Consider the following 27997-nt stretch of genomic DNA (forward strand, 5'->3'; position numbering starts at 1 on the left):
CCTCCAGGCCCCATCAGGCTTTCATTTCCCAACCTGGGTGGGTGGAGACAATTCTGCCTCCCCACAAGTTTAGGTTCCGGCTGCAGCCCCTCCTCTAAGAGAAGATAATTTTGTAGTTTTTATTTTAGATTCAGAAAATTCATCCCAGGTCTCCAAAAAGGACGTTCAACAGAAAACACACACACTCTCTCTCAGAAAATTCATCCCAGGTTTCCAAACAGATGTTCAACAGGAAACACACACACGCGCACACACGCGCACACACACACACACACACACACACACACACACACACGCGTGCCCGCTTTCTGGCAAGGTGCTGTGTTGGGAGCTTGGAGCTTCTCTCCTCTTCCCAAGCTTCCCAGCACCCTGGGTTAGGGAAGGAGCCCAAGGCCTGGCAGGCCCACCTACTGCACCCTAAGGCAGCCGCAGTCAGTACTGTCAGTATTTCCGCTGCCGAGGAAAGAGACTACTCCCCGAGGGCCGGAGTGGGGGGCTTGCAGGGCTGGCGTCCTCTGAGTCCAGGCTGAAGAGGTCCCTGCCCGTTCGAAGGATCTGTTCCTCCAGCTTCTTATGTCGCTTCATGTCTGAGAGGACCTTGTCCAGGCGGGCCTCCCGTTTCTGGCTCCGGGCTGAGATTCCTGTAGAAGGGGAAGGTGAGAACGGTGGAAGGGAAGCAGCAGCCTACACCTGCCTGGATGTTAAGTACTTAGGGAGCTCATTAAACATACACCTTTCCAGGCCTCGCTCCTGGACGTGCTGAGGTTTTGGGTTGGGCCTCAGATGGGGTGGGTGGGAAAGGCCTGAATGATGAGAAGGCGCCAGTAATGGGAAGACCAGGGAAGAGCATCTCAGGCAGTGAAGAGCGAGTGTGAGAACCTCAGGGTGGGAACAGAGGGGTCTGTTCAGAGTGTTGGAGCTGGGGAGACGTGAAAGCTGAGGCCAAGGAGTGACACACAGGCCACGACAGGGGGCTTGGATCTCTGATCTTACATGGAAATGCCTCTGGAAGCCTGTGTCTGGGGTTGGATTCTCTGTCTCCATACTCTCCCACCTCCCCTGAGCAATGGAATCCTTTGGACGATTTTAAACAGAGAAGTGACATGATTTATACTTTCAAAGGGTCGTTCCAGTGGCTGAGACTAGAGGCAGGGAGACCAGTTAGGAGCTCCCACAACTATCCAGACAAGAGAGATGGCTTGGATGAGGGTATGGTGTTGAAGGTGCAAAGCAGCAGATGAACTTGGAAATGCTTTGGAGGCAGAGCTAACAGGACTGGCTAACAGGCTGGGCTGGCTTCAATGTTGGGGTAAAAGAAGGAGAAATCAAAAATGGCCCCACAGGTAAATTCTAGGAAGGTACATGGGGTGCAAATTGGGTCAGATTAGGAGATGTACATAGCAGCACAGAGATGCGGATGGAAATATAACGAAAACCAGGAAAACGTGGATTCTGGGGAGATGGAGATAAAAGGAACGGGAGGCATGCTAGGATGATGTGATACTCTCTTGAAGGAAGACAGAATATCACTTAAAGCTGGAAGGATGGCACCGCAGTGTGAATGAACGGTCCTGCAGCTGGGAGACATTCAGCCACCAAGGCCCCAGGCAAAGGCTGCTTTCAGGGAGTCACCTGTTGGGTAAGTGGGGGCAGAGGCACGTCACCTTCCCCCAACTCTTCCCTCGTTTGTACCTGGGGTGCGTCTCCGGTCAATCAGGGAGTCCTTTGGTGTCATCGGCTCATCATCAAAGTCAAATTCTGTGGGTATGTGGGGTCTGGGACAGGTGGACAGAGAATGAAGGGTGAGGGTGGTCTCCCCAAACACCCACACGTGCCAGCTCTTCCTCTCCTGCTCTCTTCCCTCCCCACTTCCCATGCTCCTGGGTCCCACCTCCCCTCCCTACTTCCTCCTGGCATCAGGGGGGCAGCCCCAGGAACAAGGTGTAAAGGTGTGCCCTCACTTTTCCTCTTCCTCCTCTTTGGCCTCCGGCTCCTCGTCGGATCTCTCCTCTTCACTCGGGGCCTCAGGCGTGGGCGGCCGGCGGGGCAGGATCTCGGCCTGAAGCTCCAGGGTACCTTGGGCAGCCAGCAGTTCATAGAGCCTCTGGATTTCGGAGGGGGGCGGCATCCAGGCCTGCCCATCCGCGGGCAGCTCCACCTCCTCATCGCTGCAGGGCACGTACCAGTCCTCGGATTCTCCCTCGGCACGCTCTTCCCCCCCAGCGCTGGGGGCTTCTCCCAGCACCTCCTCGGCCCCAGACCCCTCCCGCTCGGCCTCCTCCCGGCCTCCTTCCCCCTCTTCCTCGGCTTGATTGGCCGAAGCCGAGGAGCCTCCGGGATCCCCCACGGCCAGAGCTTGGAGGCCGGAGGTCACTTCCCCTTCTTCGGACAGAGGCGGCGCCGTGGTGGCCGCAACGTCTCCATGACTCCGGACAAGGGACATAGACCACTAGGGAAGGAGCCCTGCGATTACAGGACAGGCAGGAGCTGAGGAGCCTCCGGCCCCCACGGGACTGGGTTCCCCAGGGGTTTAGGGATGGCTCTCCAACCAATCAGGCTCCAACAGCGGTCTCTGCGCCCAGACCGCGCGTCCCCAGGAGAGGGCGCTCAGTCCCCTCCGAGGACCCCGCCCCACGGCTCGGGATCCGGTACTCCGAGGGTCCCGAGGGTCAGCGGAAACCACGGCCCGGGCCGGACCCGCTCTTCTCGCTCTCACAGCGCCCCTCTCCGCGACCCGCAGTCCCGCCACACCAGCCGCCGGACGCACCTGGAGCTAAGACCCGCCTCCCGGCGGAGCAGGGTCACGGTACGCAGGCGCACAGAGGTGGCACGGGAGGCTTCGCTGTAGAAGCTACTTGTAAGAGAGCAGCAAGGGAAGGCTGGCACATGCGCAGATAGGCGCTCGGGCGTTACAGGCTGAGGCCCACAGTAAAGATGGCCGCCGTGACGGCGCAGGCGCATACTGCTCAGTAGGGTCAGCGCGAAAGAGGCGGTACCGCGGGCCGGGCGGCGAACCGACATGAGGACCAACCGAGGCTGGAGGCGAGTCTCATGCAGTCTCCGTTTATTGGTGTTTCAGACTCATGCATCATCCGGCATACAAAAAGGGAGAGTCGGTTTGATGTATCCTTTTTTTTTAGACTTTTAGTTGCCCCCTCCACACTTTTTTTTTTTTAAGAAAACAAAAACCCCCGCCAACTCCGAACTGTGTCATCGCTAGGTCCCCGCCTCCCTAGCGGACTGTCGCGTGCAACAAACCTCCCTCCTCTTAGAAAATGATTATATATCTCCCCGCCCCTCTCGCTTCTTGCGACTGGGAGCTTTGGTCCTATTTGGGGGTTCTTTCGGTACAAAGCACGTTAATGACCCCAGCCCCGACCCCTTTAAGAAACTCGCCGACCGGGTTAAAAAGCCCAGGTGGGGCAGGTCAACTTTGGCAGACTGGAGAGGGTCCACAGCTGCGCCTCTCCCTTATCCCACGTTTGGAACAAGGCTCGCCAGTCCGGCACCAGTCCCCAAATGAGACCTGGCTTGCCAGCTCTGCGACCCCGAGGCGCCCTTGGGTGGACCTGGGTGGTCCCAGCAGAGAACAGTCCGGAGCCCCGGGCTAGAGTCCTCCTGACATGCTCCCCTCCCCCCGCCTGATCTAAGTGCTGGAGTTTTTGCAGAATAAACGGTGGCAGGAGGGTGGAGGAAAGTATCCTGAGGAAAGGATGCTGAAGGGCAGAGGGTGTGGAGAGGGAAGGAGAGATGATAAAGGAGAGAAGGAAGAAAGGACTGGGGGAAGATGCCAAGATGATGAAAGTAGGGGCGGAGGGACGACCAGGGTTGAGGGGCAGGGAATTCAGGAGGTTGTTGGAAGAAATGCAGGAAGGCTGGGAGAGATGCAGGGAGGCTGAGAGCAAAGAGTCTGGTAGATGTTCAGGGAGGTTTCCAGAAGTGCAGAGAAGTTTCCAGAAGTGCAGGAATAGAGAGACCAAGAGGTTGGACGAGCTGCAGGCAGAAGTGCAGGGAGGTTGGAAACAGTGCAGGAGAAGGAGGCCTACGTTGGCAGAGGAGCCTGGCAGGATGCAGGAGCGGGAAAGAAGCTGTAAACAAGGCTGCTCAGGCTCCCTTGGTCCCTATGGGTGCAGGCCTGGGCCATCGATTGGGCTCCCCGCAGGGGAGGATGGGCCCAAGGCAGCTCCCAACAGGAAGAAAAGTCTTTCGGAATGCAGGGCAGAGCCCCTCACTTATACACTGTAGGAGAGGAGAGGGAGGGACAGAGACGAGACAGTAGTGGGGGGGGGAGACAAGGAGAGACAAAGGAGCCGTAGGGAAGACAGACAGGAGAGAGCAGGGCCAGGGGTTAGTACAGCGGCCCTTGCCAGCCCTTCCACTCCTCCCAGCCTGTCCCAGACCCCCACTCACCGCCCAAGTTGATGACGCAGGAGGCGATGATGATGAGGACCCCCCCAACCAGCGCCACGATGCTTAAGAGCTTGGCCACGCGACCCAGACGCAGGGCCCCATCCACGTCCCCCTGCTGCAGACTGTTCCGGGACTGGGGGTAGGGTGAGGGGTGGAGGAGCCACCATGGCCCAGTTCAGAAGCCAGCCCAGCAGGGATCGGGTGAAAGAGTCGTCCAGAGGTGACAGGCCGGCCCATGGGCAGTGGTTAAGGGAGGAAGGAGAGTTGGAGAGGCGGGTGGGGGGAGGGCACAGGTCAGCAAGGCGGTGTGAAACAGGTCTGGGCATCCCTCCCACCTGAAGGGGTGAAATCCTAGGGAGAGGCAAGCAGAGGCCCACGTGGAGGTGAGATCCATGCAGAGAGGGGAGGCGAGGCCACTCCAAGGGCTTTGTTCCAGTTCAGGAAGCTGGGGCCACAGCAGGCTGGGCCAGGGTCCCGTGGGGCTCACCATGACAGCATAAGCGAAGGCCACGATGTTGACGGGCCACATGGGGCAGAAGCAGGACAGGATGGCGAGGATGATGTAGTCCCGAGGTTTCTGGGTGCCTTCACCCCCCTCTAGTCCAGACCCTGCTAGCTGGGAGCTGGGGTGGCGGCTCAGGCTCAAGCTACCTCGGGGAGATCCTGGATGCCCACTGTGAGCCCTTCCAGCTCGGTCCTCCTCAACTAGCTGCTGTAGTATGCGGGGGGGAGCCCCATTGGCTGGGGGGGGGTTTGCTGGGGGTGGTGAGTGAGGCTGGGGGGCTGGGCCAGCCTGCAGGGGAACGACTGCCCCGTTCTCCTGCTTTTCCCCCATGCTCTCAGTCAAGATCTCAGCGGTGGGGGACTCTGGCTGAAGGGGTGGTTTGGGGGAGGTCTGGGAACCCGGCTGGGGGTCTGACTGCGGGGCCAGCTGGGGATCAGGCTCTGAGGCTGGCTCAAACAGGCCTGCAGAATCCAGATTAGACTCCTGGTCTGCAGTGGCCTCTTTGCTCACTTCTGGCTTGGATGCTGGCTCTTGGCATGCTTCTCTGGGGCTGGAGGCAGCCTTTGGTTCCCCTCCTGGGTTTGAGGTGGGGTCTCTGGCCTGGGCTGTTTCTGGGGCCCGAGTAGGGGTCTCTGTGGTTTCTGGAGTTCCACGGATGTCTGGGCCTGGCTGCAGGGCCTCTGGCTCATCTGGGACCCTAGCTGGGACCTGGACAGGGCCAGTTCCGGCTTCAGAATGGCCAGGCCCCTCTCCCTGGGTCTGGGGACCCTCCTCTATCCCCTTCATTTCCGAGACCTCAGAGCTGCTGGCTGCCATCTTGAGATGGGAGAGGGCAGAAGGCCTCTGTGGGGATAGAAGGAAAGATGGAGCAGTAGAGACAACAGCAGATCCTGGAAGAGGAGGAGACAGGCTTGGTGTGAGGAGAAAGGCTGTCAGCACTGCAGCCCCAGGGCTCTGCTCCCTTCTCAGGGCCAGCCGTGGGCTGCCTCTGTGGAGAGGAAGAAAAGTTGGGGTTTCCTTCACCCGCCTGCCTTCGGGTGGGACACCTCTGGGGAGGAGCGCTCTGTTCAAAGTCTGCTTGGAGAGCCCTGGGAAGATTAACCCTTTTGTAAACAGGACCCTCGCATGGTCTCTTCCTGCCCCACCAAGATCCAGCCTGTCAGGTCCGAGCAGGTGCTGCAGCGCCTCAGAACCAAGCTGTGCAGACACCCTTCCACTCTGACAGGCAGACTGGGCACAGGCCCCGGAATCCCTCTACTCCCTCTGCGTCCTCCCCTCCTCCCTGGGCGCCAGCGGGTGCGGTTTTCTTGCTGCGCGTTTGGGGCGCTGGTACCCCCGCTCCTCCCTGGGGGTCCTGGGCATCTCCTCTGAGCCCTTTCTCAGCCCCTCTCCCTGGGATTCCCTCGCCCCCGTGGTGTGCCCGACGCTTCCTCTTCCCATTGGCGCGGCGCTCCCAGCACCACCAGCCTGTGGGCCCGGCGCCCACATTCCCATGCAGCCCTCCCCGTCTGTCCGTCCACTCCTACCCGCAGCCTCGGTCCAGCCCCCTCGGTCCAGCCCCGTCTCACCTCGACGCCGTCCTCCAGACTGTTCCCGCTGCTGCTGCCACCACTGTCTCTATTGCAGCAGCCGCAGCCCGGGAGGGAGCGAGTCAGCGCAAGAGGGAGGGAGGGAGGGAGGCGGCGGGTCTCCCCTCCGCTCGGCTTGTCCCCTCCTCTCTCTCCTCTCCGGTCCCCTCCCCTACGCTCCGCAGCCGCACGCACTGCCCCCGCCCCTTGCACGCCTCCAGCCGCTCCCGGCCAGCCCAAGGGAGCCACGCGTGCCGGGCCCCGCATTACCCAGGCAACCGGCGGGGGGACCACTCGCGCCAGCTCCCTGCCCTTCCCACGCGCACCTTCAAGGGGTGCCTGCTTCCCAAGTCCCGGGCCCCTCCCGCCAACGGTCACCTGGGGTCCTGGCAGAGGCAGGGGCTTGGGTGAAACGGAGAGGGGTCTGTGAGGGGACAGGGCCGGTGGGGGCATCGCTAGGAGCAGAAAAGGGGATAGGGAAATGAGGCACAACTTGGGGAGGCTGTAGGGGGGGCTTTGAAGAGGAACCTGCAGGACAGAAGCTCCCTCTACTAAGGAAGCAGCAGAAATAGGTAGTAGAAAGCTCAAGAAAAGGCAGTGGAAAGGACAGCACGGGCTGGGAGGGAATTGCAGAGGGCACGGCATGTGGCTGCAACAGTGGAGTGGAGGCTTGGGCTTAGGAACCGGGTGGAGAAGGCAGGTTGCACGCCAAAAATGGAGGACAGGTGCTGTCTTGATTCTCCAGCTCTGCTCCCAGTCCCCGGCCGCCTTGCTCAGCCTTTCCGCGCTGTATCGTCCCCCATCACCTCAGGGTATTAGGGGTGTGCAGGTATTTGGCCGGGGTCCAGCAATACTTGGTTTCTAACCTCCATCTGCTATTCTGGGCCTGTCCAGATCAGGCATTCCCCAGAGACCTGGGAGTCCTGAACTTGCTCTCCGCCGCCTCTGGGGCCTTGGCCTCGCCCTGAATCTGGGCAGCAGCGACTGGTGCTGTCCCTGGGGAGGGAGGAGCCAGAGCTGCCGGGGCAGGGCAAAGCCAGGCCTGACAACAGGCCCAAGAAACCCCTTGAGGATGGGACGGGGGCTTGGTGACAGAGCAAGTCATTCAGCCAGAGCCAGAGCCAGATTTTTATTTAAAATTTATTGTAATGGGATCTGCACAAAAGGAGAGGGTGAAGGGTGGGGAACATGCAGGGGACACAGGAAAACGATGACATGGCCAGGGCCACAGCTTCTGTCTTGGGGGAGAGGGATGAAAAGAAAAGGCCAGGGCTGGAGCTGGGGTGGAAGAGGGAAGGGAGAGACACTGCGGCGGCATTCCCCCACCCCCAGGAAGCACCTCTACTCCCTGGGTCCCCCCATTGACCCTGGCCCCCTAAGGTTCCATCTCGTCCTGCCTCTGGCCCTAGTGGCTCTTTCTTTTGCTCCCCTTGACTTGTTTTCCCCTGACAGGTTCTCAGGTAGGATGGTGCTCAGGGACTGACCCCAAACAGCCCCACCTCACGAAGGTGCCACCTCTGCCTCCCCTGCTCTGCCCCTTCTCCAATCTCACCTTTCTCTTCTCTGGGACAGAATCTTTTGATTCCCCTCCTTCCTCTCCTCCCTCCCCCTGAAAAAAAAAAAAAAAGCACCAATTCCCCAGGGAGGGGCAGCAGACAGTGGGGGGCCTGAAGGAGGGGAGCAAGGAGGACCATCAAGGAGGGCAGGGCAGGGCCCCCCCCCCCAGGGGTGAGGGCAGCGCTGCTCCTGTCCTGCCACCCCACCCCGTCAGGGGGAAGGGGGGGGCTGCGACACAACCAAGGGGACAGGTGTGTGTGGGGTCAGGTCTGACAGGGAGAAGAGAGGAGCAGGAGAAACAAATCGTTAAAACCTAGTGAATTCCCCTAAGAACACGCTTCTTCCTCCTTTCCTTTGGGAGGCTCCTTGGATGGTGGGGGAAGCAGTGGAGTTGGTAGGAAGAGAGGGGGAAAGGAGATGATACCAATGGCCTTGCCTCCATTCTCCCTTCTTCCCGTCACCAACTTGGAGCTCACCAGGGCTGGGAAGGAAGTGGCTGAGAGCTCACAGGCACCCCCTCAGCCCCCGAGAGGGAGCCCACAGCTGTGGGAGGGGCTGCCACTGATGCAGCTGCTGCTGCTGCTGCTGCTGCTGCTGCTGCCGCTGCCGCTGCTGCCATTGGACAGACCTCACCGGTACCTGCATGGTGAGAACAGATCACAGCGCCATCTGAATGGCAAGAGCCTGGTCCCTTGCCCCAGACTCTCCCCTGGGACACAGCCGTTGCTCACTCCCTGTTTGGTTCCAGGCGGCTTCAACCTGCATCCTTACCCAGTTCTCCTGAAGGGCCCTCCCTGTCCCCAGAAGTCTCCCTAACGTGACTGGCAGATGGACATCCCTGGCCTTCCTGAGATCCCCTATTGGGCCCTTTGAGCCCCCTTGTCCCACACACACCAGCCCACCACCCCAGCCATGCCCCACGCCTTGCCTGGTGGGTGCGGGGTCCCCCTCAGCAGGTGGGCTGTGGCTGGGGGGCATCTCCCGGGACAGGGGGGGCGGCCCCCCCCAGATGGGTCTGCATGTGGCCGGCCAGCTGGGCAGGGGTCTTGCAGTGCACGCTGCACAGCTTGCACAGGATGCGGTCAGCCCGCGGGGCCTGGAGCCCGTGGTCCTTCACCGCGTGGATGCGCAGGTATGCTGCCGTGGTGAAGCCTATGGGGGGGGGGATTGGGATGGGGGATGGGGTCAGCCAGGTGGAGACCCCAGAGACGGGGCTGTTCTCCTAGGCTGGGGACACCCTTCTCAGATGGCCCTGTCCTCCTCCCACCTCATCCTTGGTAACCTGGGGCCAGCTATTCTGTGGGGGTTGGTCGGGCACAGCCCCTCCCTCAACTTGGGACCTGGCTGAGTGGCCGCTACTTGGCCGTCAGACCCACAGAACCCATTCTCTCCGTGGCTGGGGCATCTCTCCTGGGGTGACCGGACACTGACTCCTACCCACTTGAAGGGGTGACCCTCAGCAGAGACGGCTGTGTCCCCTCCCTCCAGTGCCCCATACATTCTCAACCCAGTTACACAGTGAGTAAGCGAATCCGTTTCTCTGCTACTGGGGCAGAGTGTGTGCTTGTCAAACCCCTGCCAACGTACTCCACTTGCCCCACGAGCCAAAGACGAACACTTGTGGCTGCAGAGCCGAAACCCTGCCCCCCGCCCCGGACACTGGCTCTCTTGACCACTCCTTCCCCAAGCAGCCATGGCCCACGCCCGTTCTCCCCAAACCCACTCAGAAATCGACTCTTTCTGGCAGATCATTTCTTCCAGCCATGACCTCTTAAAACTTAACGACGTCCAGTGGTCCCAGTGCTGCTTCATTTGCTCCCTACAGGGCTCTAGACACCGTGAGCTCCCATCGGTGGCAGGGCCTCTGGCTGTGCCCCCCCTGGTCCCCTGCCCCCCCAGCAGCCCTCGGCACGCACCTTTGTTGCAGAGCTCGCAGACATGGTGCGGGCCCTGGCTGTGCACCTTCATGTGGTCCGAAATGTAAGCCGAGCTCAGCATCTTGCCACATACGTGACATGGCACCTTCTCCTCGTGTCGTACTGTGTGCGCCCGCAGTCGATCCTTCGTAGCAAAAGCTGCCTCACATTTCTGGGGAAGGGGGAGGGGTGTGGGGGGTGTCAGGAGAGTTAAAGCTTCAGGGAGTAGGGAGAGGGGGACAAGAGGTTAAAGGGATCAGAGTCTTGGGGATCTTTGATCTGTAGGAAAAGGGAGTGAGATGACGAGGCCTTGAAGGGATGAGCAAATGGAGTGAAAAAGCAAAAAGAGAGAGAAAAAGGGGGTCTGAGAGGCTGAACTCAGACAACTACAATGAGGATCAAAATCATGACACGGGGCCAGGAGGCAGTGGGTTTCCTACCTCACATTTGAAGGGCCGTTCTGTTGAGTGCACTTGTCTGACGTGGCTGTTGAGGTGATCCGGCCTGAGGATACGTTGGGGTTGGGATTAGGGCCCTGGGGTGTGGAGATGCCCCCAGATCGGCCTCACCAAGGACAACAGGCCTTTCCAAAGGTCCCTGCATTTGCTCCCAAGCCAGGGGCTTCAGAATCCTGCTTAGACAGGAAGTCCCTCCCCTGGAGCAGGGCTGCCTCATCCGCGCCAAGCTTTCCTACAACCCAAGGACCCACCTCTTTTGCTAAGTACCACCCCCTGCTCCCTGGTAACCAGGAGAGGCTTGCCTCCCTCCTCCCTGGGAGTGGCTCCCAGTCCCCATCCTCAGAAACCGCCTCCCTCCCCACCAGCCAGCTGAGGCCAGGCCACCTCCATCGCCGGCCCTCCCTCCCCACCCGCCCAGTGGGCGGCCGAGGCCCCGTGCACACCGGGAGAAGCTCTTGCCACAGTGGGAGCAGTTGTAGGGCTTGTGCACAGCGCCGTCATGTGAGCGCACGTGGTAGCTCATGCGGTCCTTGCGCTTGAAGCGCTGCTGGCACACCGGACACTGGTAGGGCTTCTCGTCGGAGTGCGACAGCTTGTGTCGGTTCAGGTGGTAGACATCGCGGAAGGCCTTGCCGCACATCTCACAGGCGTGGTTCTTCCGGACGCGCTTTCCCGAGGCGGTCGTGGTCACCACGCCACCAGCGGCCACTGTGGCCGCTCCGCCGCCAGCACCGGCTTCTCCCCCTCCTCCTCCGGCTCCACTCAGCTGGGGGACGCTCAGGAGGCTCAGGGGCACCATGGTGGGCATTTTCATAGCACCCGAGGGGACCCGGCCGGCCTTGGCTCCCGTGTGGATGGCCTCGTGCCTCCGGAGATTGTAGCCGTTCTTGAACTCCTTGGCGCACAGGGCGCAGATGTAGGGCCCCTTGCTCTTTGTCTTCTTCTCCAAGGCTGATGCGACCGGGGCCACGGCGACCGTCGAGGTTGGGGCTACGACGGCGGTGGCTGCGGCGATAGTGGCGGCAGAGACAGGGGGCGCGGCCTCCGCAGCGGGCGCAGACACCGGTGGGGGCGGCGGAGGGGGCGCGGGCGGCTGCTTCAGAGCCGCTGTGTCCACTGTAGAGGCGGCGGCCGCGGTTGGGGGCGCAGCGGCAACGGCAGCAGCGGCGGCAGCTGCGGCGGCGGCCGCCGCGGCCGCGGCCGACTCCTGGGCGGCGGCGAGAACCGGGAGCAAGTCCACCTGGAGGGGCTCGGCCGCCGGGGCCTGGGGCGTGGGTGGGGGCGCCGGCGCGGCCTGCGGAGACAAGGCGCCGTGTGGGCCGCAGCCGCGGGTCGGCGCCCTCCCGGCCCCGTGCAGCCCACCACGGCCGGCCCCTACTCACCTGGAAAGGACTCTGGGCGCAGCCCTGGGAGGCAAAGAAGCGGGACTGGAGCTCAGCCCCGACCTGCAGGGGGTTCTGGGCGTGACCCTGAGGTGGCGGGAAGGAGTTCATGAGGCCGCCCACCCCCCGGGAGTCCAGGCCCAGCACGGGGAAGGGGGGGGCCAGCAGCGTGCAAGGGAACACGGGGAACATGGCCTCGGCCACGGCGGGGCCCCCAGGGCTCAGCAGGGGCCGGGGGCGCGGGCCGCACGGGGCCCGGGCTCAGGGCGCCGCCCCCGGCCGGCCCGGCTGGGCCGCGCCGAACGCATGGCCCTCGGGCCACCCCGCCGCCCGCGCACCCCGGCTGGCGGGAGGGAGGGAAGGAGGGCGCCTGGCGGGCCGCAGAACGCGCAGCGACGGCGGCGGCGACGCCCCCTGGGTGGGGGCGGGAGGCCCCGCGGGGCCAGCGACCGGGGGCGGGGGCCCGGGCGGCGGCGGCGGCGGCGGTTGGAGCCTGGCGGGGCGGGGTGGGGGGAGCGAGGGAGCAGCCTCGGCCCCCGCCGCGCGCGCGCCCAGCCGGCGCCTCGGGGAGGGCGGGGGAGGGCGCGAGGGAGGGAGGGGGACAGCTGCGCGCGCACCGGGCGCGCGGAGGGGGGGGTGGGACGGGAGGGAGGGCGGGCGGGAGGGGGTGTGGGAAGGGGGGGCGGGGGGAGGGGGTTGTTACCTGGAAGATGAAGCTGCTCCAGTTGCCGGGATCCATGGCGGAGGGAGGGAGGGAGGTGGCTCGCGCTCACCCTGGGGCGGGAGGAGGAGGAGGCGGCAGTGGGGGAGGGGGAACCCAGGGAGGAGGCGCGCGGGGCTGGCGGGAGGGGGGAAGGAGGAGGGGGTGGGGAGAGCGGAGCACACTGCGCGCGGGGAGGGCGGGCGGGGGGCGCGAGGACACACAAGAGGCTGGAGCGGGCGCGAGCGCGAGCGCGCGCGAGGCCAGCGGGAGGGGGGAGGTACAAGAGGGACTCTGGCGGGAGGAGGGACGGGGGAGCCACCCAGCCGTCGGAATCGTCCCAAGCGCGAGACCCCTGAGACGGCCGCTGATTGGCTGACGATGGCGCAGGTGGTGGGCGCGCGGGAGACAGGGCGGCTTCTCTCCCCCCAGTTCAAAGATTCCACCCCCCCTTCCCTCCACCAGCAGCCGTTATTTCGCGCGCACGCGCACAAAACCGCTGTTGTTGACGAACGGGAGAATAGGGGTGCGCGCTCCGGGGGTACGGATGGGGCGGGGCCAAACAGCGCGCGCCCGCCTAACGGTCGTCGTCCTCGTGCTTCCGCGTAGGCTTTTTGTTTCCTATCGGCCACCGTCTTTCCCCCTCCAGTGGTTTATTTACAATCTTGTGCTGCCGCTCGTGTCCCCAAAGATGGCGGCCGGAGGAGTTAACACACGGGGCTTGGGGCCCGTCCCAAGGGCAGTTGTATCCCGGCCCCGCCCCCAGTCTCAAGAATCAGGCTGAAGCAGCGGAGTTAAAACTGTATTTATGTCAGAAGCGGTATTACAAGGACTTAAAAAAAAAAAAAAGTGAAGAGCGGAGCCGGTAGTCAGGAGGGACCGCAGCACTGGCTCGCCGCGGCGAAACCCAGGATGTTCGCCTGCAACGAGGCAAGGGGAGAGCGGCGTTAGCGGCAGGGCGGGGCACAAGCCGGGGGAGGGGCCGAGCCGGGAGCTCACCTTCAGGAACGACTCCAGCTGTTTCCCTGACAAGACTTTCACTCGTTTCAGGTCCTCCACCTGGCCGGACAGCAGTAATGGGAAAGGGGTGTAGGGGGTACCAGGCTCCTTTCCCCCACATCCAACTGTTCCAGGCCTGCCTTCCACGGGCCATTACCTGGCTGAAGGGGCCGTGGAGCTCCCTGCAGCCCACGATGAGCTGGGCCGTCTTTTGGCCGATGCGCTGCAGGCTTTGCAGATCCCGTGCTGAGCCTTCGTTCAGCAGCTGTAGTATTTTTTGGCGCCCGTGGGCCAGTAGCCCCGAGCTGAGCTGTAGCTCCCAGCAGTCCTCGGCCTTCTCCTGAGGCCCTGAGGCATCCACGTGCTCCAGCTAGGAGGCAGGACCAGGTGAGTGACCCAAACAGCAGTTTGCTGGTCAGCAAACATACCGCAGCAAACCGCTGACTCCTGCGGACAGCAGCCTCCTTCCCCGCCCTCTCCAGCCTCCCTGCCTCCAGTTAAGTGTCTGTCCAAAAACCCTTCCCCTCTGGCCACTGAACTCCTTTTACCCAACGTGGGGAACAATGGTAATAGAGTTGCTGTGAAGATCGAATGAGTGAATGCAAAGCACACAGTAAGCTTAAATCTGGTCCCTCATTTCTGAAAAAGAAAATGTTGCCTTTCACTCCAGGAAAGCACATAGAGGGTACTCAAGAAGTGGCACCTCTCCCAACAATACCATCTCAGTTTTTTGGGAATTCTTCCAGTGTTGTTTTATTTCTTGAGTGTTGAGTCATGCTTTCCTGTGTGGGCTCCTAAGCTTGTAGGGGGCAGGACCCAGACTACACACCCTCCTAGTGAGTGTGAGACACTAAGGGTGAGACATCAGGAAGGAAGAAAAGTAACAGTAGACAACCACTCCGCCCAGGTACTCCTATCTGCATCTCACCCTAAGTGCCCTTTGGAAGAGATGTAAATAAATAGCTAATAAATGTGACAGGCTGTGAAGCGCCAGGGCCAGTGCTCTTCCCACGAGTCACATTGTCCCTTACTTCTAGGCTGTACGTGTAGCCTAAGCCTCCAGCTGCTCTCACCTTTCTCTTGCGGTTTTTCTTCAGGATATGGATGTCGGGATTTGGGGATGCTGCCTGTTCCTGAACTGAAAGCAAGAATTGGGAACTGGAGTCATTACAGAAGTCCCCTTTCACCCTCCCTGGTAGCCACTTGGCTCTCCATTTGATTCCCCAGTTCCCCTCCACTGTTGTGTTTCCACATGACCTTTCTTTCTTATCCACCATTTGAAAGGAATCTCCATTGGTCTTCCATGACGATCAGTCGTGCACCTGTCAGTCTACCCCCTGTACTAAGCACCTGAGCCACAGCATTAGCTCTCCTTCAAGCCTCCTCCTCCTCCTCCTCCTCGCTCCCGAGTTGGTTCGGGGGAGGACAGGAGTGACATAAGGACTGCCCCTCCCAACACCTCCCTCCTGAGGGCTCAGTGACCTGGGCCTTCCTGGCCCCCAGAGCCAAACTCACTCAGTTGTAGAGGTATCACCACGGCCTTTTTGAGGGGCTTGGCCACTGTGACCCTGCGGCGGGCAAGGGGTAGGAGCATGGTGGGAGAACAATTCTCTCTCTCTGTTGGGTCCACAGCCTCCTGGGCCAACTCCTTGGCTTCCAGTTCTTTCTGCTTCATCTTAAGCCTCTGATGGGAAGGATCAGGGAGAGAGGTGACTCAAAACCAACGTCAGGGCACCTTGAAAGGACAGTGGATTAGCAAAGAGTGCAGGACTCCGAGGCCCCAGAGGGCAGGCTGGGGGCCAGTGAGAGAAACCTCCAGGAGGCAGCTGGACCGCAGCATAATTAAGGGCTTGCTAATGATCAGGGCTGCCCAGAGGTGGAACAGCCTCTCTGAAACATGGAAGTCCTAACTTAACTTGAGCTGAGAATTTTTTTCCCGCTCCCCTCCTCACGTCTTAATTATTTGTCAAAGTTCAGCCATGTTCAGGATATTCAAGCAGAAGCTGAAACACCAGGGAGTCCAGCGTTGGGTGAAAACTGGATGCTGGTCCAGCCTTTCAGAGTCCTCTATCTGAAGATCCTCGATTGTGTCTAAAGGCCAATAGGAACCCCCACCCCCACCTCTCCAACACTTACTTGAATCTCCAAATCCTTCTCTTCCACTGTCTTCATAAGCACCATCCGCTCTCGCCTTGGGGTGCTCAGCAGAGGGGTCCCCTGCGTCCCCTGGGAGCCCAGCAAACGGTCCAAGCTCAGGAGGCGTTCCAGCATGGCCGGGTCCATGCTACTTAGCTTCTGTAGAAGGCTGAGCAAAGAGGTTACTCCCCACCTACCTCTTCTCTCATCAGCCCTCATCATGCCTTAACCTGCTGTATTATGTGCTTCCAAAATGCTGGTGTTAACTTGTTGGACAACTCTGGGCAAGTCACCCAGACTCTGGGTGGAGTGTGGGGGTCTCAGGGATACCAGATCAGATAAGAGCAAGCATCTAACGAACACCTGAGGGCCAGGTATTTGGGGCCTGTGCGCCTGTCCGTGGAGGAGCAGTCAGGGAAGCTTTGCAGGTCACATTCAGCAGGGCTCTGAAAGCCAGCGAAGACCTCAGTGCTGCCCTTTCCCCTGACTTCATCTGAGCACAATAATGGCGGACACTTGTTCCTTCCCTCTGGACTCTGTCCACCCACGTCTGATCTGTCATCACTCAAAGTCGGCTGGATGCCTCCTTTCCCATGATGCCCACTTTGGCTGCATACCTTCCTTCCTACAGTCTGAGCTACCTCCTCAGAGACGGGCTGCCCTGTCCTTTGTGTGCAGATGCCTAGGAAGAATAGGGTCTGAAAATGTGGGTTAACATCAGAAGCCATTTCTCCCTTCCTGGCTTCCCCTTATTGCCCTGTGTGTACTACCTACCCAGCCTCATCTCCGGATGCCCCATCTTATTTCTCTTCTGAAACATGAGCCCGAGATCAGGGTCTGTCTCGGTCTGCTGTCCCATCTCTGAGTCCCCCTCCAGAGTGCCTGCCAGGTCACATGTAAGACAGATATGCGAGTACGTGTGTTTACTCTGGGTTTGTGCACACAGGATAGGGGACTGCTGACCAGTGGCTTGGGAAGGACATGATGGAAAGATGGGCTTGAGTGAACAAGCACCTTTTCATGTATGTCTTCTTTCCTCAACTACAACAGCCCCTGGGCCAGTGTGCACTAATCCCTGGCCGCCTCACGTCACCTGTGCGCAGGAGTCGTAGCACGTACAGTGTAGAGAGGCTTTATTTGGGCTCAGGGTAGAAACAGGGCCAAGTTAAAACTGCCACTGGCTCCTTGGAGTTAGAGACATAGAAAGCAAGGCCACCAAACAGGTGACCGGAGGATTAGTGCAACTGGGCCATGAGGAGGGATTATCAGAATGGGAGGGAGCGGGGGGAGGGCAGCCACACAGAAGGGTCTCAGAGAGGCTGTTTGGGTGGAGGGTAGTAGCAGGGCAATGTCAGGACAGCAGCTGGCTCCTGGGACAGTCATGGAGGGGCTGGACTCGAACACACAGACTGAGAGGCCTCAGTGAGACATCTCACTTCATCTCCTCCTCGTCCCTTGTCCTCTGGACCTGACATACCCTATCCAGGTTAATCCTTGAGCCAGAAGCAAAAGTGCTCGACCTTGAAACAGCTGGCCCTAAATGGGAGGTTTGCTGACTGCCTAAAGGGGTTGGAAGTGGAGAGGGAGGTGGCTGGGTGCTCCCGGAGGAGGCCTCCCTCAGGCCCCAGGCAGCCACGCGGAGCAGGAACAGGCTCAGGTTCACAGCTCAAGGATGTGACAGGTTGGACCCCCTGCTGCTCTGCACCCAACCCAGTCCTCCCATCCGCTGCTCACCTGAATTTCTGAGAGGCAGAAGCTGGGGCTGCTGGCGACTCAGGATTCCCAGTCTTCTCTTCCTCCGGGCCTCGGGCTTTCTTTGCCTCTGAAGGGCCTAGTTCTTTCTGAGACAGTTTAACAGGTGCCAAGACTACGGAGAGATGGGGTGACAGGTGTCAGCTTCTGTGGTACTGCTGGGTGGATTCAGCAACCCCCAGCTGCCCAGGCCTTTCCACTCCCGCCAGCCCTGCCCTCACCATGAAGCTGGAGGCTCTCATTGGTAAAAGGTCGGTTGATCACTTCCTTGGACCTGGCAGCAAAGTTGAGCGCAGAGAGCGTGTCTAGGTAGAAGCACCGCTCGGGGGCGATGTTGGCGATGAGGATGCTGTGGGCGGAGCCACCCAGAGAGTCCTGAGGGCGGGGTGGGTGGGCAGGAGCGCCATCAGAAGCCCCGCGGCCATGCCCAGGCTGCAGTTCCCCACCGCCACCCGCCCCAGCAGGCCCAGGAATCTCCTCCTCCAGCCCTTTTGCCCTGCGATGGTAGCTGGACCTGCAGCAGACGGGTGAGCTTGCTGTCGCGGTAAGGCACGCGGGGGAGGCCCTGGTGCAGCGCGTCCACCACCTTGCCCAGCACGAAGAGGGACGTGTTGATGGCCCCACTCTCCTTCAGCCGCAGGCCCTTGTTGCCCGTGCGCCGGTTGTCCTCCGAGCCCGCCAAATCAATCAGGTAGAGCTTCCCCTCCCGCTGGCGAAACGGAGCCAAGCGTTCCCGCTGGTCCACCTGGGGTAGGAGTGAGGGTCCCGGCTCAGCGCAGGCGCGGGGCCTCCCAGGACCTCCCCCGTCGGGGCCTCACCTTAACCAGGAGCACGGCGTGACTGCGGGAGGAGCGCTGGTTCAGGCGCGTGGCTCCTACAGTCCGGTTCCGACTGGCTGGCAGGAAGTGCCGCTCGAAATCAGCGAAGCTGGTGATGGGCTTGTGTGTGAGGCCGGGGATCAGGATGTTTCCTCGGCAGTCCTCGCGGATCACCAGGTCTCCGGACGCAGGGTCCAGGAGGTCCAAGACCTGTGGGAGCAGGGAGAGGTGGGCCGCTGTTCCAGACGCAGGCTGCTTACTTCCTGGGGATAAGTCTCCTTTTCTCAGCTGGATTCTCAGTTGTACCATGGGCTACCCCACCTTCTGCTTTCCAGGTCTTGGCTCCTTGCTGGAGCAGAGCTTTGTGTTCTAGAACTGAGTCGTATTTTGACCCTTTGTCTCTTCCCTCCCCAGCCAGAGCAGGGCCTACCTTTTCCTGGTAGATCTCTAAGTAAGACATGGTGACCGACAGGGCCCAAGGCCGGCCCTCTGCGCCCTCCTCCCTTGTGAGCTGCAGCAGGTCCATGAGAGCCCGGGGAATCACTCCAGGTTGCTCTGGGCTGCCCAGCATCGTGTGCGTCTTCCCTGGGGGAGGAGTTGAAAGAGCTGTGAGATGTCCCTCTGCACTGCCGAGCCCTCTCTGGCCCACAGCTGTTCCCCGTCTGGCTCCCTCACCTGCCCCTGTGGGCCCGTAGGCAAGCACGCTGGCATTCTGCCCTTCCAGCAGGTGCCTGAGGATGGGCTGCACTGATCCTGTATAGACGTCCTGCTGAGAGCTCCGCTCCCCGTAGAAGGCATCAAACCTGTGGGCAGGAAGAAGGGCGGGAATTAGTGATGGTTCCAGTCTCACCCAGGCCTAGACGACAATACTGGCCTCAGATTTAAAAGTCTCTATTCTCCCTCCCCCCCCCCCCCTTTTTAAGGAGGGCACAGCTCACAGTGGCCCATGCGGGGATCTAACCGGCAGCCTTGGTGTTATGAGCACCACGGTCTAACCAACTGAGCTAACCCGCCACCCCCTCTATCCCTTTTCTTACACGAGAAAAGCACCCACCTGTCCCATCCCAGTCCCTGTACTGCTGTGAGGAATAAGACAGAGATGAGTCTGCTGTCCCTGCTCTTGGGAGTTCTGCAGTCTAGTGAGAGGGAAGGTACCATACTTTGCTGTGATTCAGGAAACAAAGATGAGAATGCACTAGCAGGAGTAACTGATTCTGCTTGAGGAAGGAAGATTTGGCCAGAGAAGAGAAAGGTACTCCCCGTTATCAAACACAGCACACAGACAAGACGTGGGATGAAGGGGCGGCCTTCCCAGTCCTTCTCTCATCGCAGCACATGTCAGGTAATGGAGTAACAGAGGCTGCAGCTGCTGGCCAGAGGAGCCCCCACACACCTGCAGTCCACTCATGCACTCTGGTGGAGGAGCCGTGGCTGAAGCCACAGCAAGGATCAGTGTAAGGGGAGCAGGCATGACAGGTGGGTGAGGCGCGAAAGCAACTCAGGCCCGACTGTCAAGGGCCTGGAACAGGGTGGCAACACATTGTGTAGAAAAAGCCAGACAGTAAATATTGGTGGCTTTGTGGGCCACATGGTTCCTTTCACAGCTACTCGATTCTGCCATTGCAGTCGGAAAGCAGCCACAGACTATATGTAAATTGATGAGTATGGTTATCTTCCAAGAAAGTTTTCTTTACAAACTCCTGGTCAGATTTGACCTGCAGACTGTCGTTTGCCACCCCCTGGCCTAGAATGACAGGGCAAGGAGTCTGCATTTTAAATCTCCAATGGCATTTTAAAGCAGCCGCCCTTGTGAGGTCTGTCCCCCAATCAGGGTTGGTTGGCTGCTTTAGGTTCCCCCAACCCTTCCCACACCTGCTCCAGATCCTAGTTGGGGCTCCCCTGTCACCTCTGCTGCTCCTTCCCTACTTTGTGCCTATTTCCCCCACAAGACTGTGAACAGTAATGTATGTCTGATTCGGCCTCCAGTCTCTGCCCAGTCTCCTGGAGGGGACCTGTCACAGTGGGCAGCTGTGCACGCTTCCTGAACAAATGAAGGTGGAGCGAACAACGCTGTGCTAAGGAAGACAGGGGCAAGGACCCTGAGGAAGCAGCTCTGAGAAACTGGGCACTGGATCATGTGAGCAGGCCTAGGAAAGGGGTGGGAAGGAGGCGTGGCCAGAACCTTACTGGTATTTGAGAGTCTCCTGGTGGTTCCTCCAGTTGGCGATCTCTAGAGAACAACTGTCCAGGCCCCGTACACAGGGGGTGTCATCTGCTCCAGCTGTCCCATCCACAAATGGCCGCAGTCGCACAGCCACTCTTACTCGAGCTGGAGGCGGCCGCCGGCCAGCTCCCACCTTGCTTAGCCGACAGCGACCAGCTCCTGGAGAAGAGAAGGTAAGTTTTGGCGTGGAGAATGGTGTAGCACAGTGGAGGCAGGGAGCAGCTTTGCTGAGAGGCAAAGGCAGGAGAGTGGGAGGAGGAGGCATTTGATGGAGCTGAGCTCTGAAGGGTGAACAGGAGCGTGCAGGAGCTCCTGGCAGAAGGAATGGCACGTGCAAAGGTGTGGAGGTGTGATCCCCGGAGAAACGGTGAGGCAGGACTCTGCTGTGTTGGTGAGGGCAAGCAGAGAAGAGCAGGACGGGAGACAGAGACGAATCAAGCACATGGTCGCAGGCAGAGTGTGGTGGAGGGAGTGGAGGAGGGAAACTACATACAGGACAGGGACTGAACCAGGCCGCCTGGTACTCAGCAAACATTACCATTCATTAAGCAATGCCCACATGCCAGGCACACTGCTCTTCATGGTGTCCCCGAGAGATAGGTTGTCAGCCCCATTCTCTCAGGGAAGAAGCTCTATGAGCACGTTGGTGTTTTACACCTGGGGCCACGTGGCCATTACTTTATCTCGTACCATATTGTCTTGTACATTTTGTCTTTTTGCTTTTGTCTTTCTGCTCTTCAAAGGAGGAGTAGGCAGAGCAAAAACAATACAAAACCCCAGCATCGTAGCAAACTAGAAACCCCCATAACCAGAGACAAGGGAGAAGGCCCGGAGGCTGGGGCCCTGGGGTACCAATGGGAGGCGAGTGGCCACAGCTCATTTCAGGGGATTCTCTTTCCACTATGGCCATGCTGTGAGTGTCCCCACGCTTGGCCTCAGTTCCTTCCCTGCTCCACAAGTAGGTCCCACAGGGTGTAGACTATAATATGTACAAAAGTAACCTGGAAGATCTAGTTAAAATACAGATTTGGCTTCAGTCCCTGGGGTGATGCCTGAGAACCTGCATTTTTAGCAAACTCCCAGGTGATGCTGCTGCCACTGGTGGGACACACCCTGAATTGCCACCATGTCACAGACCAGCACCTCGCAGGGTTGTTCTAAGGATTAGAAGACAACATTTGCCCCCCACCTAAAACCAGTCAATGAACTGCCTGACTTTTCTGTGCTTCTGTTTCTTTTTTTTTTAATTGGGGAATATTGGGGAACAGTGTGATTTTCCCAGGACCCATCAGCTCCAAATCAAGCCGTTGTCCTTCAATCTAGTTGTGGAGGGCGCAGCTCAGCTCCAAGCCCAGTCCCCATTTTCAATCTAGTTGTGGGGGGAGCGCAGCCCACCCTCCCATGCGGGAATTGAACCGGCAACCTGTTGTTAAGAACTTGCGCACTAACCAACTGAGCCATCGGCCACCCTAGGCTTGTATTTCTTACCTGGGGTTTATAATACATACTTACAGGTAAATCACACATACACACACACACACACACACACACACACTCACACACATGCCAAACTGTTAATGATGGCTTTCTCTTGATGGGGATCATGCAGGTTTATTTTCTGTTACCCAGTTCTGTAATGCTGTAATGTATGCATTAAAAACAAATAAAAAAGACACTGTGGACATCTTTGTTTGGAAGGGATACATTTGAGAGGCAGCCCCCAGTCTCTTTCTGTCCCAGCTCAGTTTGCAAAAGGCACTGACATGCACTCCTCTATTGTAGGCTTTCTTTTCAGTTTGCTTTCAATAATTAAATCTAAGTCATTTAAAAAAAAAAAGATTGAGTTATTTTTATCATGAGAAACCACATGAAGATAAAACTTAAAAAAAGCCTTTTTTTTTTCTTAGTGAAAAAATTTTATATTTAGACTTAGCCAGCTGGACTCAGTGGCTAAGTCTAAATATAGAATTTTGTAGGCAACATCCAAAGCCTCCTAGGCAGGAGCCGGTGGAACATATGCCTCCTTCTCTCCATCAGGCTGATCAGGGTGATGGGGCCCCACGACAGTGTCATGGGGCCTCTTCACAGGCCGTTTGATCTCTGCTTGATGGCCTTGCCATCCACAGCGAACGCAAGTGTGTTGCTGCCTTCTGTCTTCTTCATAGCTGACTCTCCACAGTCAGGGAGAACGTGAAGCTTGTTTCTCCAGGGATGCTCTTCCGAGGGTATTTGGGCTGCCTCCTTTGCTTTTGGCACCATCCTTCGCCTCCTTATTTTTGAGAGAACTGAATGAACTGAAAACAAATCTTCTGAGGAGGGTGTTTCTCTATTTTATGTTGGAGGATATTATACTCCTCACAGCAAAATTCAAACCTAGATCTCTTCACCTCCAAAAATGTGCTTTTAATGAGGATACCATATTGCCTCCCTATTATGTAGCAACTAGTAAAGTTCTTGGCTAGTCGCTCTGCCTCTCCTTTTCGCTGGTGGCAGCAGCGGGTTGTTGGGAGCCATAGGCCTCCTAGAAGGCAAGACGCTGGCAAGTGCTGGCCAACACAGAAAAAGACAAAAAGATAGACAAACTACCCCTGGAAAGAATCCTGCACATAAGAAGTAAGGCAGATGGCCTGTTTCAAAAACAGGGCCTCTGTTCCTGCATCTGACAAACGAAGCTAATTATACCATTTCTCACTTGGTGGTTTACAAAGTACTTGGGCATCTAGTTTTCATTTGATGCTCATGGCAATCCTGAAAATCAGTAGCAAGCAAGTCGAAATCTGCAGGTGTACCTGTGCAGATGAGAAAACTAAGGCACAAAGTGGTTCACTGACTTGTCAAAAACAGGCAAGGAGCCTCTTCTTGACTATCTGTTCCAGGTTTGTTTGTTTGTTTGGTGAGAACAAACAACAATGGCAGATACAGAAGGACTTAAGAAAGCTCAGTGATCAATACACGGGGAAGTCTGGGGTGAAGTAGAAAGAATGTAGACTCTAGTCAGAGCTGAATTTAAATTCCAGTTCTAACACTTAGTAGCTTGTGAATTTGGGCAAGTGACTTAGTATCCATGTTCCCTGGTTTCCTTGCCTATAAAAGGGGTGGGGTGGGCCTTAGAAGGGCTTACTGATTAAAAGAAGTAACATGTAAAATTCCAACACAATAACTAGCATATGGTAGGTAGGTTCATTATTCAAGTTAAGAAAGCCTGGGTTCAAATCCCAATTCTGCCACTTACAACTAACCAAATAATCTAGGGAAATGATTTTCTATTCCTGTGCCTCAATTTCCACACCTGTAAAATGGGAATACATAGAAATACCTACTCGCTGGGTTGTTAACGTAGTAAATAATTTAATTCATAAAGTGCTTAGAACAGCATTGGTACTCAGTAAAAGCTTAGTGTTTTATTTTATATTCATCCCCCATTTTCCAAATGAGGAAACCTCAGTATACCGAGGCTAGCTAACTAGCCTGTGGTCAATAGCCAGCTAGTGACAGAGCTTCAAAGAAAGGTCTAACTCCAAGGTTCATTATGTGAATCCACAGGCCGTCTCAGGCCTTTCTTCATCTTTGGGCCTTGGAGTCTGAGATGAGCGAGTTCTACCTATCAGCGCCGTGACCTTGGGAAGGCTTCTCAATGGCTTCAAGCTTTAGTTTCTCTTTATAAAAATAACAGTATCTCAACATATATGTAAAAATAATTACAGTACCCGCATAAGATTGTAAGGCGTCCGAGAAATAATGTGCACACAATGCTCAGCACAGCGCTGGCAGCAAGTACGCAGTAAGTGTTAGATATTGTTATACTTTTACTGCTCACTCCTCACGGCGGCCACCACCGCGTGTCCCCGAGAATAAGACCCAGCCGGACAATCAGCTCTAATGTGGCTTTTGGAGCAAAAATTCATATAAGACCCGGTATTATATTATATATGATATTAGACTGGATCTTATAGTAAAATAAGACCAGGTCTTATATTAATTTTTGCTCCAAGAGACTCATTAGAGCCGATTGTCTGGCTAGGTCTTATTTTTGGGGAAACACATTAGCTTCTGCCCTCAGCAGGGTCACCAATGACCTCCTTGCTGCTACATCCAGTAGACGGGCTCGGTCCCCACCCTATTTGACTTTCCAGCAGTATTCAACACCCTTGGTCTGCTTTCCTTTGGGAAATACTTTCAAAGAAATATTTCCATGCCACCCACTAGCTCTCTGTGCACTCTGCCATTCTTAAGAGTTTTTCCTAGGCTCCTTCTATCCTCTCTTTAGACCAGGGTCGCTCAATTTTGGCACTATTGACATGTTGGGCTGGAAAATTCTTGTGGTGGGGCTGACTGGTGCATTGTAGGATGTTTAGCATGTGCTAAACACATATGCCAGTAGCATTCCATACCATCTACCCTCTAATTATAACCAAAAATGTCTCCAGACAAATGGCCCCATGGGGAACAAAACGGCCCTGAGTTGAGAATCACTCCTCTGTTTCATTTCATGGGCATGGTCACATGTTCTCCTGGCTTTAAGGTACCACGTAAAAGCAGATGACTCCTCAATGACACCTCCACACCAGAGCGCTCTCCTTTGGATCCACATTCCCAGCTGCTGCCCTGACACCTTCTCTTAGTAGTTGGCAGGTACTTCAAACTCCACCCACCCTATTCTGACCTCTTCCCCGTCTCTCTGCAACCTCATTCTCCCATGCTCTCTAACATAAATGAAAGGAGCCAACCCCAAAGATGGGAATCTTTAACTCCACCTTCTCTCATCTCCCACATCAGTTATTCACTAACATCTGTCAATTCTACCTTTTTAAATGCATCCACTTCTGTCCCCACTGCACAATCTTTGCCACACTCATCACCATCTCAACAGTCTCCCAACTGGTCCCACTCCCCTCCAATCATTCTCTTTCCACGTCGTCCCTTACACTGTAAGCTCCTTCCTTCAGTTCCCACAACACACAAGTTCTCTCACACCTCTGGGCCTTTGCACATGCTATTCTCTCTCCCTGGAATATCTTCTTTACCCCACCTGCTCCCCAAGTGACTGAGGTAAACATACCTTACTTCCTCTAAAAAACACCTTCCCGTATAAAATGACTGCCTCACGAAAGCTGTTAGGTGCACCCGTCACTCTCTTTAGCTCCTCCATCCAAGAACTGATCACACTGCACTGTAACTGCATATTTGTCTGTCTTTTCCATCTAACTGTGAACTCAGTGAAACCAGATCTTACTCTGCTCACCTGTATATCCCCAATGCCTGGCACCGAGTAGGCTCCCAGGAAGTATGTGCTGAACAAATTAAGACTTGGTGAATAAAGTAACATGAAACATTTACTTGTTCGTTTCTTGTTTCCATCATCAAAGTGGCACACTGCCATTCTTGCCCCAAAGCTCCCAGTCCAAGAGAGGAGGGAGCGAGAGGCATGTAAACCACTGCTTACAGGACATGCGTCTCTCCCTTTCATAATAAAGCAACCTTGAGGTTGAGCGAAGCGAGCACTTATTTCTTCAAACTTTTCCCTTTCCCACAATGCCCATGTTTCATTCAACTTAATTCTTCTCTCTTATATGATGAGGAAATTGAGCCAAAGAGAGCATCTTTGGCCTTTCTTTACATCATAAACAAGAAATCAACTGGTAGTCTTTTCGTTCTGCCAAGGCCTGACAAAGTCCTATCCAACCTTTGAAACGCACCTCAAATATCACTTCCTTAAGAAAATCCTCCCAGAATACCCACGGGTTTACTTCAGATGCTGTGCTCTCTATAGCAGTTTATACATCTCTCCTTGCTTTTCCTGTTATATAAAGGTTGGACAATTAAGTTCGCGAACTTGTTGCACCGCTGTTGCTAATATTTTTTAATATCAGAGGGATTATGAATTCGTACCAACTGGACAAACAGTTAACCATGTTTTCTATTTGGAAGTGCTGGAAAGGCTGCATGAAAAAGTTAGACGACCTGAACTTTTCGCCAACAATTCATGGCTCTTGCATCACAACAATGCACCAGCTCACAGGGCACTCTCTGTGAGGGAGTTTTTAGCCAGGAAACAAATAACTGTATTGGAACACCCTCCCTACTCACCTGGTCTGGCCCCCAATGATTTCTTTCTTTACCCGAAGATAAAGGAAATACTGAAAGAAAGGCATTTTGATGACATTCAGGACATCAAGGGTAATATGACAACAGCTCTGATGGCCATTCCAGAAAAAGAGTTCCAAAATCGCTTTGAAGGGTGGACGAGGCGCTGGTGTCGGTGCACAGCTTCCCAAGGGGAGTACTTGGAAGGTGACCATAGTGACATTCAGCAGTGAGGTATGTGGCACTTTTTCTAGGACGAGTTCGCGAACGTAACTGTCCCATCTCGTATGTTTCTATGACTATCTACTGAAACGGACTATACACATATAGGGAAGGGACCATATTCCTTCAGGCCTTTTTACCATCCCTAGTACGCACCAGACACAGTGGGTCTCGGAAGGGGAAGAGCAGGAATGTCACGATCACGTGCCTGGACAGAACGGTTAAGAACAGAGGCTCTGGAGTCAGACTGCCTGAGTGTGAATTCAGACCCCAGCATCTACGCCACCTACGCCTCCGTCTCCTCATCTGTCAAACAAGGACAGTAGGAGTGAACCACCTCATAGCACCAGGTGGAGATGAACCGCTTCATCACCGTCGGGGGCTTACGAGGGTGCCTGGCCGGGGTTCCCTGTGTTTGCCATGCTACTCAACAGTCCTGTTTCCCCACATTCCTGACAAACGGGACTCACAGACATGACTGCGGTGCCCCCGTAACTACTGACCAGAATTCAGGCTCCAGGAAGAGAGCAGAGACCAACGTAAACAAATGCTCACGTACAAGATGCCGAACGTCCTCCACGGCCTTTCCACCCCTAACATAGCATTGACCCCCACGGCTAGAATGAAAGGAAACAGCCCCTTACTTCCCTTTTCTGCTGTCCCCTCACACTCAGCGGCAGCCCGTCTGAACCTCGGCCTGTCCGCCTCCATCTCTCAGGGGTCTCCCCGGACCCCAACAACACGCGCTCCACAGGACTCCCCCAAACGCGCATCCAGCTCCCTTCTTTTCTGTCCTGACGGTGAGAGTGTGAAGCGCCTTTCTCTCGCTCACTCCCGTCACCTCCTGAGGAGGGGTCACCGGCCCATTTTACAGACAAAGACACTGAAGCCCCCAGAGGAAACGTGCGCTGGGCTCCAACGCGGCTCTATTGCCGGAACCGGGTTTCCACCCGACGGAGAGCGAGAAGCATAGACGGAGCGAGGCGGGCCGACAAGCTGGCGACTCCCACACTTCCGTCTTTCCCCGCGCCCCACGCCCCTCGGACCTGTCCGGAAAAACCCGCGGAGCCTGGACTAGACCCCGACGCATCACCCCACCAGGTTCCAGACCTCGGCACCCCGCCCGGGCCGGGCTCGCTCACCTGAGGTAACCGCCGCCATCTCGCGTCGCCTCCGCTGCGACGGGCTCCGGGCGTCCATTCCACTCCCTCCTTTGACCCGCCTCTCCCATTCGAATTTCCCGGTGCCCCGCCCACTCTCCCAGGC

At 57.0% G+C, this 27997-nt stretch overlaps 4 protein-coding genes and 1 long non-coding RNA gene across 11 annotated transcripts; 1 reads left to right on the plus strand and 4 right to left on the minus strand.

Annotated features, from left to right (window-relative positions):
• Positions 1-105: 105 nt before the first annotated feature.
• Positions 106-3409, minus strand: PAGR1 (PAXIP1 associated glutamate rich protein 1). Of its 2 annotated transcripts, XM_019754725.3 has the most exons (4): positions 2768-3409; positions 1962-2168; positions 1693-1775; positions 106-641 (listed from the first exon to the last, which is right to left on the minus strand). In XM_019754725.3, exons 1-4 carry the CDS (start codon positions 3019-3021, stop codon positions 442-444), a joined length of 744 nt encoding a protein of 247 aa, XP_019610284.3. In that variant the 5' UTR covers positions 3022-3409; the 3' UTR covers positions 106-441. The 2 variants fall into 2 exon arrangements, with proteins under 2 accessions (XP_019610284.3, XP_019610283.3); XM_019754724.3 differs by having other exon boundaries at positions 1962-2910.
• A 567-nt stretch (positions 3410-3976) lies between these two features.
• PRRT2 (proline rich transmembrane protein 2) lies at positions 3977-6642 on the minus strand. Its single transcript, XM_088801453.1, is given in 5 exon segments — positions 3977-4267; positions 4269-4387; positions 4390-4543; positions 4898-5758; positions 6484-6642. Coding segments are annotated over 4 exon segments (1146 nt in total). The 5' UTR covers positions 5732-5758; positions 6484-6642; the 3' UTR covers positions 3977-4228.
• A 963-nt stretch (positions 6643-7605) lies between these two features.
• MAZ (MYC associated zinc finger protein) lies at positions 7606-12641 on the minus strand. 5 transcript variants are annotated; one of them, XM_074322602.2, is made up of 7 exons: positions 12500-12641; positions 11797-11883; positions 10858-11708; positions 10397-10460; positions 9957-10128; positions 8969-9192; positions 8536-8679 (listed from the first exon to the last, which is right to left on the minus strand). In XM_074322602.2, the coding sequence occupies exons 1-6, from the start codon at positions 12533-12535 to the stop codon at positions 8990-8992; spliced, it is 1413 nt and encodes a 470-aa protein (XP_074178703.1). In that variant the 5' UTR covers positions 12536-12641; the 3' UTR covers positions 8536-8679; positions 8969-8989. The 5 variants fall into 5 exon arrangements, 4 of the variants coding, with proteins under 4 accessions (XP_074178704.2, XP_074178701.1, XP_074178702.2 ...); XM_074322603.2 differs by lacking the exon at positions 8969-9192 and having other exon boundaries at positions 7606-8679; positions 12500-12638; XM_074322600.2 differs by lacking the exon at positions 12500-12641 and having other exon boundaries at positions 7606-8679; positions 11797-12291.
• A 146-nt stretch (positions 12642-12787) lies between these two features.
• LOC141569443 (uncharacterized) lies at positions 12788-14778 on the plus strand. The gene is made up of 3 exons (XR_012493062.2): positions 12788-13426; positions 13547-13882; positions 14593-14778. It is a non-coding gene; the product is annotated as an uncharacterized LOC141569443 (long non-coding RNA).
• On the minus strand, positions 13250-27990 carry KIF22 (kinesin family member 22). 2 transcript variants are annotated; one of them, XM_019754741.3, is made up of 14 exons: positions 27874-27990; positions 20389-20584; positions 18877-19004; positions 18632-18786; positions 18202-18411; positions 17898-18128; positions 17605-17758; positions 17366-17498; positions 15632-15800; positions 15011-15179; positions 14569-14633; positions 13653-13865; positions 13496-13555; positions 13283-13416 (listed from the first exon to the last, which is right to left on the minus strand). In XM_019754741.3, the coding sequence occupies exons 1-14, from the start codon at positions 27929-27931 to the stop codon at positions 13366-13368; spliced, it is 1992 nt and encodes a 663-aa protein (XP_019610300.1). In that variant the 5' UTR covers positions 27932-27990; the 3' UTR covers positions 13283-13365. The 2 variants fall into 2 exon arrangements, with proteins under 2 accessions (XP_088657578.1, XP_019610300.1); XM_088801452.1 differs by having other exon boundaries at positions 13250-13416; positions 13496-13865.
• Between the last annotated feature and the right edge of the window lie 7 nt (positions 27991-27997).

This window comes from Rhinolophus sinicus, chromosome 10 (genome assembly GCF_057876585.1).
Source record: "Rhinolophus sinicus isolate RSI-liver-muscle chromosome 10, RSI-T2T, whole genome shotgun sequence".
Taxonomy (NCBI): Eukaryota; Metazoa; Chordata; class Mammalia; order Chiroptera; family Rhinolophidae; genus Rhinolophus; species Rhinolophus sinicus.